Below are 13306 nucleotides of genomic sequence, written 5' to 3' on the forward strand. Positions count from 1 at the left end.
TTAAGAAGCATCTCGAGTAGCAAGTGTCTGGTAATGTAGTACTTCTCTTGGATTAATTAGTCTTCCATCTCGATACTTGTGGCGGTCTTGTTGCTGAAGATGCTTTATTCTTAATGAGTTAATGTTTGGTATCTCTCCATTGCATTACAGTGTGCTATGTAAAGGTAACTTTTTACGTGGCACGGCAGAGTGGCAAATTTTATGTCATGTTTGTTGGACATCACAGATATGTTCATAACCTATTTCCATTTTGCAACAAATCAGGTGAGGAGCCAGGAGGGGTAGCCAAGAAAAAAACTAAAGTCAAAGGTATTTTCAACGTTCTTTTTCTTGTGGAACTTAATGCAGATAATGATGTCTGAAATGCATGCGCATTGCAAATACAGATTGCAGGTTATAATAATGTTCACTAATACTAGCTATGTTGACTAAGTGTTGTCTAATGGTGCAGTAAATTGTCTTCCCCATTTTTCAGTAAGTTGTGGGGGTTTTTTTACTACTGATTGTAATTTAATGGATGGCAATGTGAGTGCTTTCCTAACTAGAGATTATATTTTGTTTGTGCAAATTTTTTTTACAAAAAATGTCTTGTTTGGATGATAAGTATTTTATGGTAACTTCATATTCTGCATGTTTAAAAATCAGTTCTGATGTATATGCAGCTTTTGCTCTGTATGAAATCCTCCTTTAGTTATCTTAGATGAATTCTTGATACTATTACTAGATTGTCATTGGACTTGAGCACCTTAATTTCTGCGTAAGTCTGTATTTAAACAGTTTCATCTATTTCTGTCTTATGGGAGGAGAAATTCAGGTAAAGTTCAAAACTTCCTCTATAAAATTATTTGCAGGACTGATTGCAGTGATGATATTCATAAATTTTCCAAAAGCTTGAAGTGGGATAGCTTGCAACCAATTTATACCGTACATTTATTTGTAGTTACGTTGCTGTATGAACAGGACGTAAGAGTCTAAACGTATTCAGTGCAACAGAGAGACTGAAAAAGCTAATTAGCCTAAGCAAAACACCAAACTACCAGATGTACTTCAGGTGCTTAACTTTTTAGATGTGCTCAGTTATCTCCACACAGCATGGTGCTGTATAAAGAACAGTCTCTGTTGCATTAAAGACACTTAGAATTTAAACTGTTTTTTCTAGCAGTATGTGAAAAATGCACGCTGTTTGTAATACAAAGTCTCATTAGGAAAAAAGTGCATTTGCTGAGGGAAGCTTTCATGCTCATATGAATGTGACTCGTCTTAGCATCTCGCATGCAAGTTGAAATTTTTAGCATTTGTTCCACCTTGTGCTTGGTATGACTTGGTTGCAGATTGTGTGTTTCCAAGAATGTAATAAATGTCATTTAACAATTCATTCCCAAGTTTTGGATTATTTTTCAATGTTTGATATGAAAATGAAGAAATGGTATGATATATTTCAAACGTTTTATGCAAAAAAACAGTTGGAAGGAACCATGATGTTATTCCTTTTGGAGTGAGCTGTGTGATCGTTCACTTGCAAAAATGTTATACAGCAGTTAGAGGCAGATGTCACTAGAGAAATGTTGTCACTTGCCTGCTTTTTACCTCAACAGACTGCAGTTTCTCTCAAAAGTCTGAATAAAAATAGAGCTGTTGTATTTTATATATAAAATCTTTATTGCTTTGTTAATAATGTGGGAACACTAATTTTAAATTTAAATAAAAATACTGCATACAGAGATTTAATGGAAAAAATTCTAAATTTCATGGAGTTGAAAATTCCTTGATCTGGAGAATGCTGCTGGTATTCATAACGTTTTTTGAAACTGTGGGCAAAGTGGAAGTAAATACTGAATATTTAAATTTCAAGGATGTTGTTCTGATAGTTCTTCTGATATATTATCTAGATGCTATGTCACAGCCAAATGTGAATTGAAATAGAGAAAATAAGCACAAGAAGTACCACTCCAAAAGTAAAACAAACCAAAAAGTATTGCTAATAACACTACATATGGAAAAGCAAAGATGTAAGAATTAATTGACAATTGTTACTTTGATTTTACTGAATCAAGTCAAATGAATGGTCAAAGTTAACTTTTTTGGAGTTGACTTAATACACTAGCATGTTGCTGTTTCTTCTTAATTATCATATATTTATTTATTATTTTTGTAAAATACATACTTAAGATACATTTTTAAGTCTTGGCCTAATCTGAGGTGACAATGTCATTAAAATGTTGTAGTATACATTTGCATTGTTATAACACTGTCATTTGTAGTTTTAGAAAGTTGAGAAAATTGTGAAAAAAGAATTTGTTAGGTGATGCTCTTGATATTTCTAGATCCTACAATGATCATACTGTTGTCAAAGATTCAAAATTTACTCTGATTTTCGTGCACACACACGAAACTTTAGTATTCTGCAGCACCTAGCTAACAGATAATAGAGGCATGGTTTTCACTAGATCAATGCTTCATTCGGATGCAGTTGCAGTAAGCTGAGGTTATTGGCTGGCTGCATGGTGTGAGATATTGCTAAAAGTCAAAACTAATTTGTTTAAATGGCTTAAAGCTTAAATAGTTAATTATACAAGTTTAAATTATCTAACAAACATTATGTAAGAATTTGATCAAAGCTTTTAGATCGTTGCTCATAAGATATTTTCTGATCTAAGAATGGTTCTCTTATTGAACATTTCCTCTTTTTTAAATGAAAAACCAAAAAGTAAAAGAAGTGATTAAAGAACCGCTCAAGAAATCAAAGGAGAAGCAGGAATCCAAGAAGGAGGAAATCAAAGATGAGGAAGAAAAAAAGAAAGCCAGGAAAGGAAAAGATACTACTGATCGAAAGGACAAGAAAGCTGTTGATATGAATAAATTAAAGAAAGATTCTGACAAGGCTAAAAGAGACAGAGGAAAGGAAAAGGAAAAAGGCCTAGACAAAAATGTAAAATCCAAGGAGACTACCAAAAAATCAGCCAGTGAAAAGGATGGTACTATTCAGGGGGGAAAAGACAAAGAAATAAAAAAGATAGTTAAAAACCCATCCAAGGACGACAAGAAAGAAAAGAAATAAACAGAGTTCCCGTTGTGCGAATGAGGAACAGACCTCAAGAATGAGAAAATCAGCATATTCATATAAATATGTTACATATGGCAATAAGATGACAATGTTTTCTGGAAATAAGTGTGATCAAAGTTTTTGAAAACTGTTAAGTGTGTACTGGGATTGTGAACATAAAGCAAAAATGTCTGCTGTGAAAGTCAACTATATACATATGTTAATATGCCTGGCTAACAATGTGCATTGAAAACAGAAATGTCAAATTGATGCCAATTACTTCAAGTATACTCTGAATCTGGTGGGATTTTTTTTCCCTCTCTTTGTTTCCTTGTACTAAAAAGCTATTTTCTTGACGTTGGAATGAAAGTGTAATGTTGTATATCAAATACAAGTTTGCAAGCAATATTAAGACTATTATCTGGACACGTAGTGGAAACTCACAAGAAAATATTTCTGTGAGTTTCAAAACAAAAACAACGAAGAGGAGCATTAATGGAACATATTGTCATAGGAACTTAGGAAATAAATGTAAATTATTCTCTGCTAAACTTTTTTCCCTAAGTAGACAGAGGAAACTATTTTATACACAAATACGCGAACTGATGTGTTGCGTTTATTTATGAGACTTCAGTGTATACTCAACCAAAGCGTTACAATACTTTTGTTTATTGATCCTGTGACAGTGTTCTGCTTGTCTGTCTGTCTTTCTGTGCTACCTTCTGAAAACGTGATTAGTTGTTCACTTTTCAGTTTACTGTGTCCTGATTTTTATCCAAGTTTTCCAAGCTTCTGGCAATGAATACTTCTGAAAATTAGGCCACCTATTTCACCATTGATGGGTGTTGTTGGATTCCAATCACATTTTAAGAAGTGGTATGCTGCTACTACTACTATATTCTGGTTGAACTTTTAGAGAACAGCTTATGTATTTTTGCAACTATTATTTTCTTCAAGCAACACTTTTCAAGTATGTGATAGTATGTAAGCAAGCTCCTGTGTTAGTTTGCTGTTACATCTTCTGTATTTTTAGCACCAAGGAATGATTTATCATAAAATCATATTGTAGAATAGCCTGGGTTGGAAGCAACCTTAAAGATCATCTAGTTCCAACCCCCCTGCCACAGGCAGGGATACCCTCCACCAGACCAGGTTGCTCAAAGCCCCATCCAGCCTGGCCTTGAACACTTCCAGGGATGGGGCCTCCAGAACCTTTCCGGGTAGCCTGCTCCAGTGTCTTGCCACCCTCACAGTAAAGCATTGCTTCCTAATATCTAATCTAAAACTACCTTCCTTCAGCTTAAACCCATTACCCCTTGTCCTGTCACTAGATGCCCTTGTAAACAGTCCCTCTCCAGCTTTCTTGTAGGCCCCCTTCAGGTAGTGGAAGGCTGCTCTAAGGTCTCCCTGGAGCCTTCTCTTCTTCAGGCTGAACAACCCCAACTCTCTCAGCCTGTCCTCATAGGAGAGGTGCGCCAGCCCTCTGATTGTCTTCTCTGCACATGTCTGTCTTGTACTGGGGACCCCAGGGCTGGATTCAGTACTCCAGGTGGGGTCTCACGAGAGCAGGGTAGATGGGCAGAATCCTCTCCTTTGACTTGCTGGTCACGCTTCTTTTGATGCAGTCCAGGATATGGTTGGCTTCCTGGGCTGCAGGTATGCATTGCCAGGTCATGCTGAGCTTTTCATCAACCAAAACCCCCAAGTCCTCCTCCTCAGGGCTGCTTTCAATCCATTCTCCATCCAGCCTGTAGTTGTGCTTGGGATTGCCCTGATCCATGTGGAGGACCTTGCACTTGGCCTTGTTGAACTTCATGAGGTTTGCACAGGCCCACCTCTGAAACCTGTCAAGGTCCCTCTGGATGTCATCCCTTCCCTCCAGCATGTCGACTGCGCCATGCAGCTTGGTGTTGTCAGCAAACATATATTACCATTTATCCAGCGATCTCATTACAATAAACAAAGTTATAGAACACTTCTTCAGAGATATTTCAGTATGTTATTGAATCTATACTTGCGTTCAAGTTTATGTGGAAAAGGAATATTTTCTAATTTTACTAGACAAATAGTATCACTTTGTATGTTGAAATATTAATTGCACAATAAAATTACAGAAGATTCAGAACAAAATTTTTAATGAAAATTGAATATTTAGTATTGTAATACTGCAGTGTTGTTTTAAAGAAAACAAAACTAGGGAGTGAAATTGAGTATGAGTATATGCACGTGAGTAGTGGTGTAAGATTAAAGTCCTGAAGGTTGAATCTGTTTACTTAATTTTTTTTTTGTATAACAATTGGCAATACACTTATCTTGGACTTTCAGTACAGCACATACGCATTTCTGTAAGATACTTTGATCCCTAGAGGTAGAAGACGTGGTAATAGGATAAGATATAACCAGAATTTTTTTTTTTAGAGGAAGCTTAAGAAAAATACTTCAAATGAAAGCCATAGAAAGTAGTGTAGTAGCTTAAGATTCTAGCTGTGATAATTAACAGAGATAATATACCAAGCTATTTTGTAAATATTTATATATGCTTGAAGAAGGAGGGAAAAGATGTGTCTGTTATGAACATTATAGTGCTTAGCAAAAAACTTGACAGAATGAAGATCTAAAATGCATTTACATAATGAGCGTTCTCTTTCAGGTTTGGGTGATGATAGATATGTTTATTCATTTTTACTGTGATAGGCATTAAGATGTATATTTGATAGGGGAGTCCTCAAATCACTTCTCAAGAATGGTGGCAGAGTGGTATGGTGCGTATCACTTTTTATTTTCTCCTCTAATGTAACAGAAGTTGTAACTGTCTGGGAGTGAAATTTGGAATCAGTTGCCTTTTTGATTAACATATTGTGTCTATGACCCAAAGTTTATCTGGTTCTAAAAAAGTTTTGGTTTTATTTTTTTCCAAAGAATGTTTTATTTGAGCATCACTCCAAGTTATACAGATAGCCAAACAATAAAATGAGATTTTTGCCCCAGAGATCTTTTATGCTGTTGTGTATCTCTATGAAATATTATTGTCATTCAACTTAACATGGCAAGTTACCACATAAGCTCAAAAAAGTGCACCACACAAGTAAAAATGGAGTGTAGCTTTATTTTTATAAAAAGATGAGAGAAAATATTATCTTGCAACAAGTAAATGACTTAAACTATTACATACTCAACAGGATTGAACCGGAATCTGTGATAACCATGATAGATGTGTATAAAACGCTTAAAAGCAAAACTAAGAAATGTGCGAGCAAAACAAAGAAATACTGCTAGTCTTTTCTTTCCTTTTACATGTCCCAAATATTTGTTGGCTGTGAAATATTGAATATTGTTTTAAATACTTTGAATCCGCTTATTCTTCACGAAGCAGAGCAAGTGGTTGTCTTCCAGAATCTGAAGTGTGAGACAGTGGCTAATATAAGTAGCTGGTTTTATCTCCATATGTAGTTAAAGATGACTGTAGAAGGAAGTAACTTCTTATTCTTGTAGCCATTAATATTACTGCAGCAAAAGATGAATGTAAGTCTTAATTCTTAATATTTCAGTGGGGGTTTTTGTGATGCAGAAGAAAATTGGCAAAAAATGAAGTGTAAGTTTGACTTTTTTGCTCTACCTTCTGATCTTGAGTCCTTAGTAGTGAACTCTAGTTAGAGTAATTTAGAGATAGCCAAGCTACTTATCTTCATGTAATTTAAATAATATAAAAATGTGTAAGTAGGATTAATTCTGTTTTTCCCATTCTCATTATTTATATAGGGTAATGGCATTAATATATGTTTTTCTCACGATGCATAAAATAATAAAATCAGTCTAACTCACGCAAAGTTGTTTTGAGGCTTACTAGTCCTATTGGTATTGAGATATGTTTGACTCCAGTAGAAACCTAATAATTGCTATTTTTACAACTTTATTGCCTTGAAATATGATACTTACATTGTTCCACTTGAAGTTACTTTTACAAGATTGCTAGCAGTACAGACGTGTTCCTCACAGTGTAGCCTCTGCTTTCTTAAATATTATTTTTTCTATTGATTTCTGTGTATACAGCTCTTGAGAAACTAGTTTGTTTTGGACAGCGTGCATGTGTGTTTATTTAAGAATGTAGTTTTATCTTAACTGGCCTTGGAACTCAAATACGAACCCAGGAAAAATGACATAGGATTGTAGGAGAATTCTGTTTGCAAGGGACTTCAGTAGATCCTTATTCTGACATCCTGCTCAAAATAGGGTTATCTTAGAGCTATGACCGGGTTACACTGACCGTTATCCAGTGTGGTCTTTAAAACCTCCAAAGATGGGAATGCACAACCACTCTGTGTAGCCTTTTCCATTGGTTTGTTTATCCTCCTGGGTGTGTGGGGGGGTGTGTGTAGAATTCTTTTTCTTCTACCCAGTCTGAACCTCTCTTGTTTAAGTCTTGCTTGAATCCTTCCTAAAGGATAGTTGAGAGGAGGATTAGGCTAATACCGATACATTCTTTCTTGAGGATGTGGTGTCTTAAGATGTGGCATAATCTTTCAAGGCTATGAATTATCTTTGTCTCTTACTATGGTGTTGATCATTGCTGTTATTGGTTGCTTTCTTTGCTTTGTGTTTTGATCTAGAAAGACTCTGTGGTGTAGATAGTAAGCATCTTCATGGTGAAATTCTGTCAGTCATACTTTTTCCGTAGTAATTTAGTTGTCAAAAGACACTGGAGATTGAGATTACCTCATTTTGAAGAAACTACAGTTCTCTTCATCAGATCTTCTAATATTTAACATATGAATTCAAAGTACCTCTTCTCATTCTGAGCATCATCTTATAAGTTTCAAAGTAGTTCTTCATAAAACCTGTAAAATAGATCATATTAAGCACTTTTTGCCCAAAGACACAAAGAGTGAGGGAAAAACCTGCTGTCTGTTTTTTCTTCTGGATGCTGAATAGATGTATAGAATAAGCATAGTCATTTGTTCAGATACTTTTAAATAAAGGCAACTGCTTAAATTTCTGTGTCTTTTTTTTCCCCCTCATTGTATGTTTGTCTTCAAAATATAGTTGTTTACTATCCAAATACACTTTAGCTTTTGTATATATCACTGTATATCAGGACAGCCCTGTAATTGTGATTGTTTGAATACATTTTGGAGAGTTTAACATCAGTTAATTTTAATTAAAACAACTTTATTAATGTATAATTGAATCAGAGCAAAAAGAGCAAAAAGTTAACTTTATAACTGAAAAATGCAGGCCTTAAAGAAAGATCTGTCCCAGCACAGCCAACATCACCAGAATCTGAGGAGACCATCCAGCCTGCTGAGAAGTCGTATGTTGAATCAGGTAAGGCCTTTGGTAAACTGTAGCTGAAACAAAAGTCATGGTGCTTCGTTTGAATTCTAGTTCTGTTTCCTTAGGATGCAAACTCATTGTGTTATTTCTTTGGGTAGAAAAATAAATCTTTCATGGATTTTTGTGTTGCTTATCCACTAAACATTATTTAATGGGAAACACTGTTGATAACTTTAGATAACTCACTGGCCATGAAAAGTTTATCATGTAAATATATGGAAGGCACTCTTGTCAGCTCTCATGGTTACCATTGGAACCATATCACATCAGAATAACTTTCTGGTTTTCATATGTATGCAACAGTATACCCAGTCAGAATAATAGCAGATTCTCCACCTTAAACAAAACCAACCAAACAAAAAAACCCAAACCCAACAACCAATTTCATAAGATTAATCGAATACTTCTTCAGTAAAACCTAGTGTATCGTAAATACAATAAATACAGCTTCTATTGTTGAAAAAAGTAATTTAAACATTTTAAATTCCCCATAGTATTAGTAAAATTTATTGGGTTTAAGAGAAATTAAAGAAAAAAATATTTTTACACGTCAGATTTCAGGTCTGTGATTTGCATTGTAGTGTTGTTCAGAGAGTACGTATCTTTTTCCTGTTCCTTGAAGAGGCTTATCCTACTTGATGTTTATGTGAACCTAACACAATAACCCACAAATGTGGAGCATATGATCAGTAAAATGGAGTATAGAATTTGTTTTAAAAGACTTGTATTACTTGTCTTAAGTTATCATTTATAAAATATATCAAGATAAGATGTCGGGGTTTTTTTGGTTTGTGTTGTGTTTTTGGTTTTTGTTGGGTTTTTTTCCCATAACTGGTACCATTGTGGATCTTTATTTGAAAAATGCAGCTGTGATTTGATTTTGCACTGTTGGGTTTCTCAATGTTAATTTCAGGACATTTATATGAAGGCCACACTACATACGAATTCCTATTGTGTCCTGGGCTCGTGTGTTAGATGACAATCACTTGTCCCTGAAATCAGTTTGTGATTTATTCTTCTATGAACTGCCAGGATAGTGTTAATATCTCCTATAATGTTAATATCTATTTTCCCTGTTTATTAAGCCAAACAAAACCCTACTTCTGCAAGTGACATTTTGTTGTCAAATATGACATGTTAGTGCTGCTGCCTGTATTGTAGGAAAGTAATGGATGAAGGTGTTAGTGACATAATTACTTAGGAAAGAATTCTTGGTTTGAATAGTTATCTCAAGTTATTAATGTTACAGCCACTGAGAAAAATATACATGCAGAAAATGCACTGTAGATATATTCTTCCAATTCATCTTGAGAATGAAACTGATGTGATTGATCCAATACTTTCCATACTGGAGAGTAAGAAGAAACAAATTGTTTTTGTAATTGTGTGAGTTGCAGAGGTGAACTAAGTCAATCTCTGTGGAACTTTATGAAGGCTACTAAAAGCTGTGAGCCTTGAGCTAATGTTTAGAATTTGCCTTTTGCACTTACCTTCGCTGCAATTTATAATCCTTTTAGAGCACAAGTACACTGACGTAGAATTGGAAGAGGAAATTCAGTCTGTTCTTCATGAAGCTCTCCATTCCCAGCCTGGTAATGCATTAACACTTAGAAATCACTGAAGAATTTATAAATACTTGCATAGGCTAGACGAATCTCAGAGTCTGGTTTTGGTGTGCACTTAAAGTACTGCACAAAACATTCTAATCAGCTATTTTGTAATTTTCAAGAAAATTCAGAAAGTTCAGTCACCAAATCCTGAAACTGTGGCCTCTTAACCAGACGTGTTTGGCAACAGTAGCTCATATCAGTCAGTTGACAAAAGCATCCTCAAAATAATGTGTAGAGTGCAAGAATGGGTAAACAGATGGCTTTCACTGTGGGCAAGGACAGCACTTGGCAAGTCAGTGCAGATACTTTGTTTGGGTTTATACTGCTGGAAGGTGCAGACATGTCATTTGTCCTCACTGACTTTGGGGGACTAGTTGAAAAAAATGAAGGGTGTGCTGGAGGCAGAATACTGCTGGTAATAGAATTTACCAGAGTATGTATTCTCTAACAATCTGTATTATTGATTAGGAGAAAGACATGAAGATATAGTTGAAAGTCTCAATGACCAGTGGCAAGTTAAGGAAGAAATACATGGAGAAACATTGGAAGTTCCTACAACTGATGACTTGCTGAGAGAATTAGAGAATGAAATGCCAGAAGCATATGAGACACCAGCCTCAGTTCAGAAAGGTATCTAAATGACTAAATATATTTAAAATTAAATTTTGCCAAAAATAAGAACACACATAATGGGAATATGTCTCATTACAATCACAGAAACATAGCATGGTTTGGGTTAGAAGGGACCTTAAAGATCATCTGGTTCCATCCCCCTGCCTTGGGCAGGGACACCCTCCACTAGACCAGGTTGCCCAAACTCCCATCCAACCTGGCCTTGAACACTTCCAGGGAGGGGTCATCCCCAGCTTCTCTGGGCAACCTGTTCCAGTGTCTAACCACCCTCACAGTGAAGAATTTATTCCTTATATCAAATCTAAATCTACCCTCTTTAGTTTAAACCCATTCCCCCTTGTCCTATCACTACATGCCCTTGTAAACAGTCCCTCTCCAGCTTTCCTGTAGGCCCCTTTAGGTAGCGGAAGGCTGCTATAAGGTCTCCCTGGAGCCTTCTCTTCTCCAGGCTGAAAAACTTGACTTGTGATTTTTACTTGCTGTAGACACTTAGCAAATGTCAACCACAGCAAGTATTATTTAGCAAATAAATATTATTTTTTTTTTAAATCAAAATGCCGTATTTTAATACCATGTGTTTTGGAATCCAGGTAACTATATATTATTGTTTAGTTATTGCTATATTGGCTTTCAACCAAACAAGTTAATCTGTGCTCCAGGTATGCATATCTCCCCCGGCAACTTCTATAATATCTGTATGGAGTCTGCTTCTGGACTTTCTAGTTTATTAAACTAAATTTTAAGAGTTTATTAGCACAGCCTTTTGTAGGCAGACTTATTCTCACTCTCCTTCTAATGTGGCTCTCTGAGAATGTTATGCATGAACTATATTGCAAGTCCTGCTGAGAACATAACATCTAAAGAAAATACTCATATCCTGCTGCCTTGGGACATTGACAGGATGATAAAAATTGTTTGTAATCAAAATATTAAAACAGAATCGTATGATCTAAATTCAACTTAGGTAAAAATATTTCTGAATGCTTTTTTGTCTGCACTACTGAAAATGTTACATATATCTTAATACCTCTTTTTGAAAAACTCATGTAATGGATGCCATCTAAAAGTTTAGGTTGCTGGAAGACTTTCTTCACAACTGAAGTAATTCTTTTCAGTCTGAGTCTATTATACTTCCTTGGTTTTGGATCTTTTTTATTCATCCACAGTGTGAGTTAAAGTAGGGCAATAGAGGAGAAATTAAAATTCCAGTTACTTTTAAATTTTTAAAATTACTATTAATAAGGCAAAGTGCATATATTCTTCTTTCTTCACATTTACACAGAAATTTCTGTGGAGAGTCATCTTTTTTGAGCAAATGTGCATAGAGTTTATGTGTGTATACACATTCTCATTGTATATAAGAATAAAACTATAAATTTTTTTCTTTCGATCTCGCTAGCATTAGAAGAAACTTGCTTAGAATTTATGCTTAGAAATTTCACTCTGTTCTTACATAATATTCTGTTCTAGGGTTTGCAGTATGGTTTATTGATCTAAATATTTAAAATTTGTAAATACATGTTTGTTTCTCAGATGCTGATCTTTTGGCAGATGATCTTGAAGCAATAGAGCCTGAACCATATGAAGCTCCAGGTATAACTTTGTTTTTTCAAACTCAGTAATATTGGTTTTCTGCCTAAGTGTGCCAAACTACATGAGAAAGTAAAACAGAAAAGGTTAGACTGGTTTAGGAATATATAATTTTGAATCTTCTTTTCCTCCAAACAACTGTTCTTGATTGTCTTGGATGTTTTTACTTCGACTGAGATGACTCTATCATATCTGCTATTGCAAATGGTTCTTAAAAAGAACAGAAGATAGGTATGGAACCTTTGCTTTCATTGGTGCATAAAGTTCATTTTTACTTTTCTGTGTGTTTCTGACTGTTGTGTATGATTGGCATCTGGATAGGCAAGAGATCTGTGGTTGTACAGTCTAAGAAAGTGAGAATGATATTTATTGCTTATATTACTATCTTCTTACAGTCTACAATGCTAAGATTCTTCTAGGCTATTATGCTTGGCATTAGTCGGAAACTTACATGGAACCTGCCACCTTTCAGAAACATCCAGTTTGTAACTTTTCCTTCAGGAGTCTTTGTTTCTTTATGGCCGATTATACTATTGGAGAGTGAGTCAGCACCAAGTACTTCATTCTCAACTATCCTTGCACTGTCTTTCTGCACACCCTAATTCATCTTTAAAGCTTTTTGAAATTTTACCTGGACTAATCTAATTACCTTGTAGTCATCTTCATATGGTGCTTGATATCACGTACAGTGGCATTAGCTCATCTTTCCCATTATGAAGAAACATTAGGTAGATATTACGATATCCTTGCTATCTGATAAGTATTTTCTTCTGGATGATAATAATGCTTGTTTATAGTACAGGCAGCTTCTTCCACTTACTTTAGACATCAATTTCTGTTTGGATGAGACTTCTTATCTTTGGCTCAATGTTAGTTCTGGACTTTACAGTCCTGTTTGATGCCAAATATGACAGAAAAATATTTTTTTGTGTTTAATACAGCTAAATCTGCTTATTCCTGTCTTTCTGGGAGATTACTGTTTTCCAGTTACTGACTTAGAATCCAAACTGTGATGCTTCCAAAGTAAAAGGATAGTTGCTTTACCTTCAGTACCATGTGTTGTCTGATATGTCATACTGAATATATTAATAACATCACA

General features: G+C 35.1%; 1 protein-coding gene across 12 annotated transcripts in view; it reads left to right on the plus strand.

The window, feature by feature from the left end:
* The window catches only part of ASPH (aspartate beta-hydroxylase), a 112405-nt gene that overhangs the window by 34055 nt on the left and 65044 nt on the right, over window positions 1-13306 (plus strand). For 6 of the 12 annotated variants that reach the window (XM_075744003.1, XM_075744007.1, XM_075744008.1 and 3 more), the window contains 4 exons: window positions 8276-8365; window positions 9892-9966; window positions 10453-10614; window positions 12151-12210. In XM_075744003.1, coding sequence (XP_075600118.1) covers window positions 8276-8365; window positions 9892-9966; window positions 10453-10614; window positions 12151-12210 — 387 coding nt within the window. Of the gene's footprint in view, window positions 1-264; window positions 310-8275; window positions 8366-9891; window positions 9967-10452; window positions 10615-12150; window positions 12211-13306 lie in introns of all 12 variants that reach the window. The other 6 variants (XM_075744013.1, XM_075744002.1, XM_075744004.1 and 3 more) reach the window with 3 other exon arrangements.

The sequence above is a fragment of the Balearica regulorum genome, chromosome 2, assembly GCF_011004875.1.
Source record: "Balearica regulorum gibbericeps isolate bBalReg1 chromosome 2, bBalReg1.pri, whole genome shotgun sequence".
NCBI lineage: Eukaryota > Metazoa > Chordata > Aves > Gruiformes > Gruidae > Balearica > Balearica regulorum.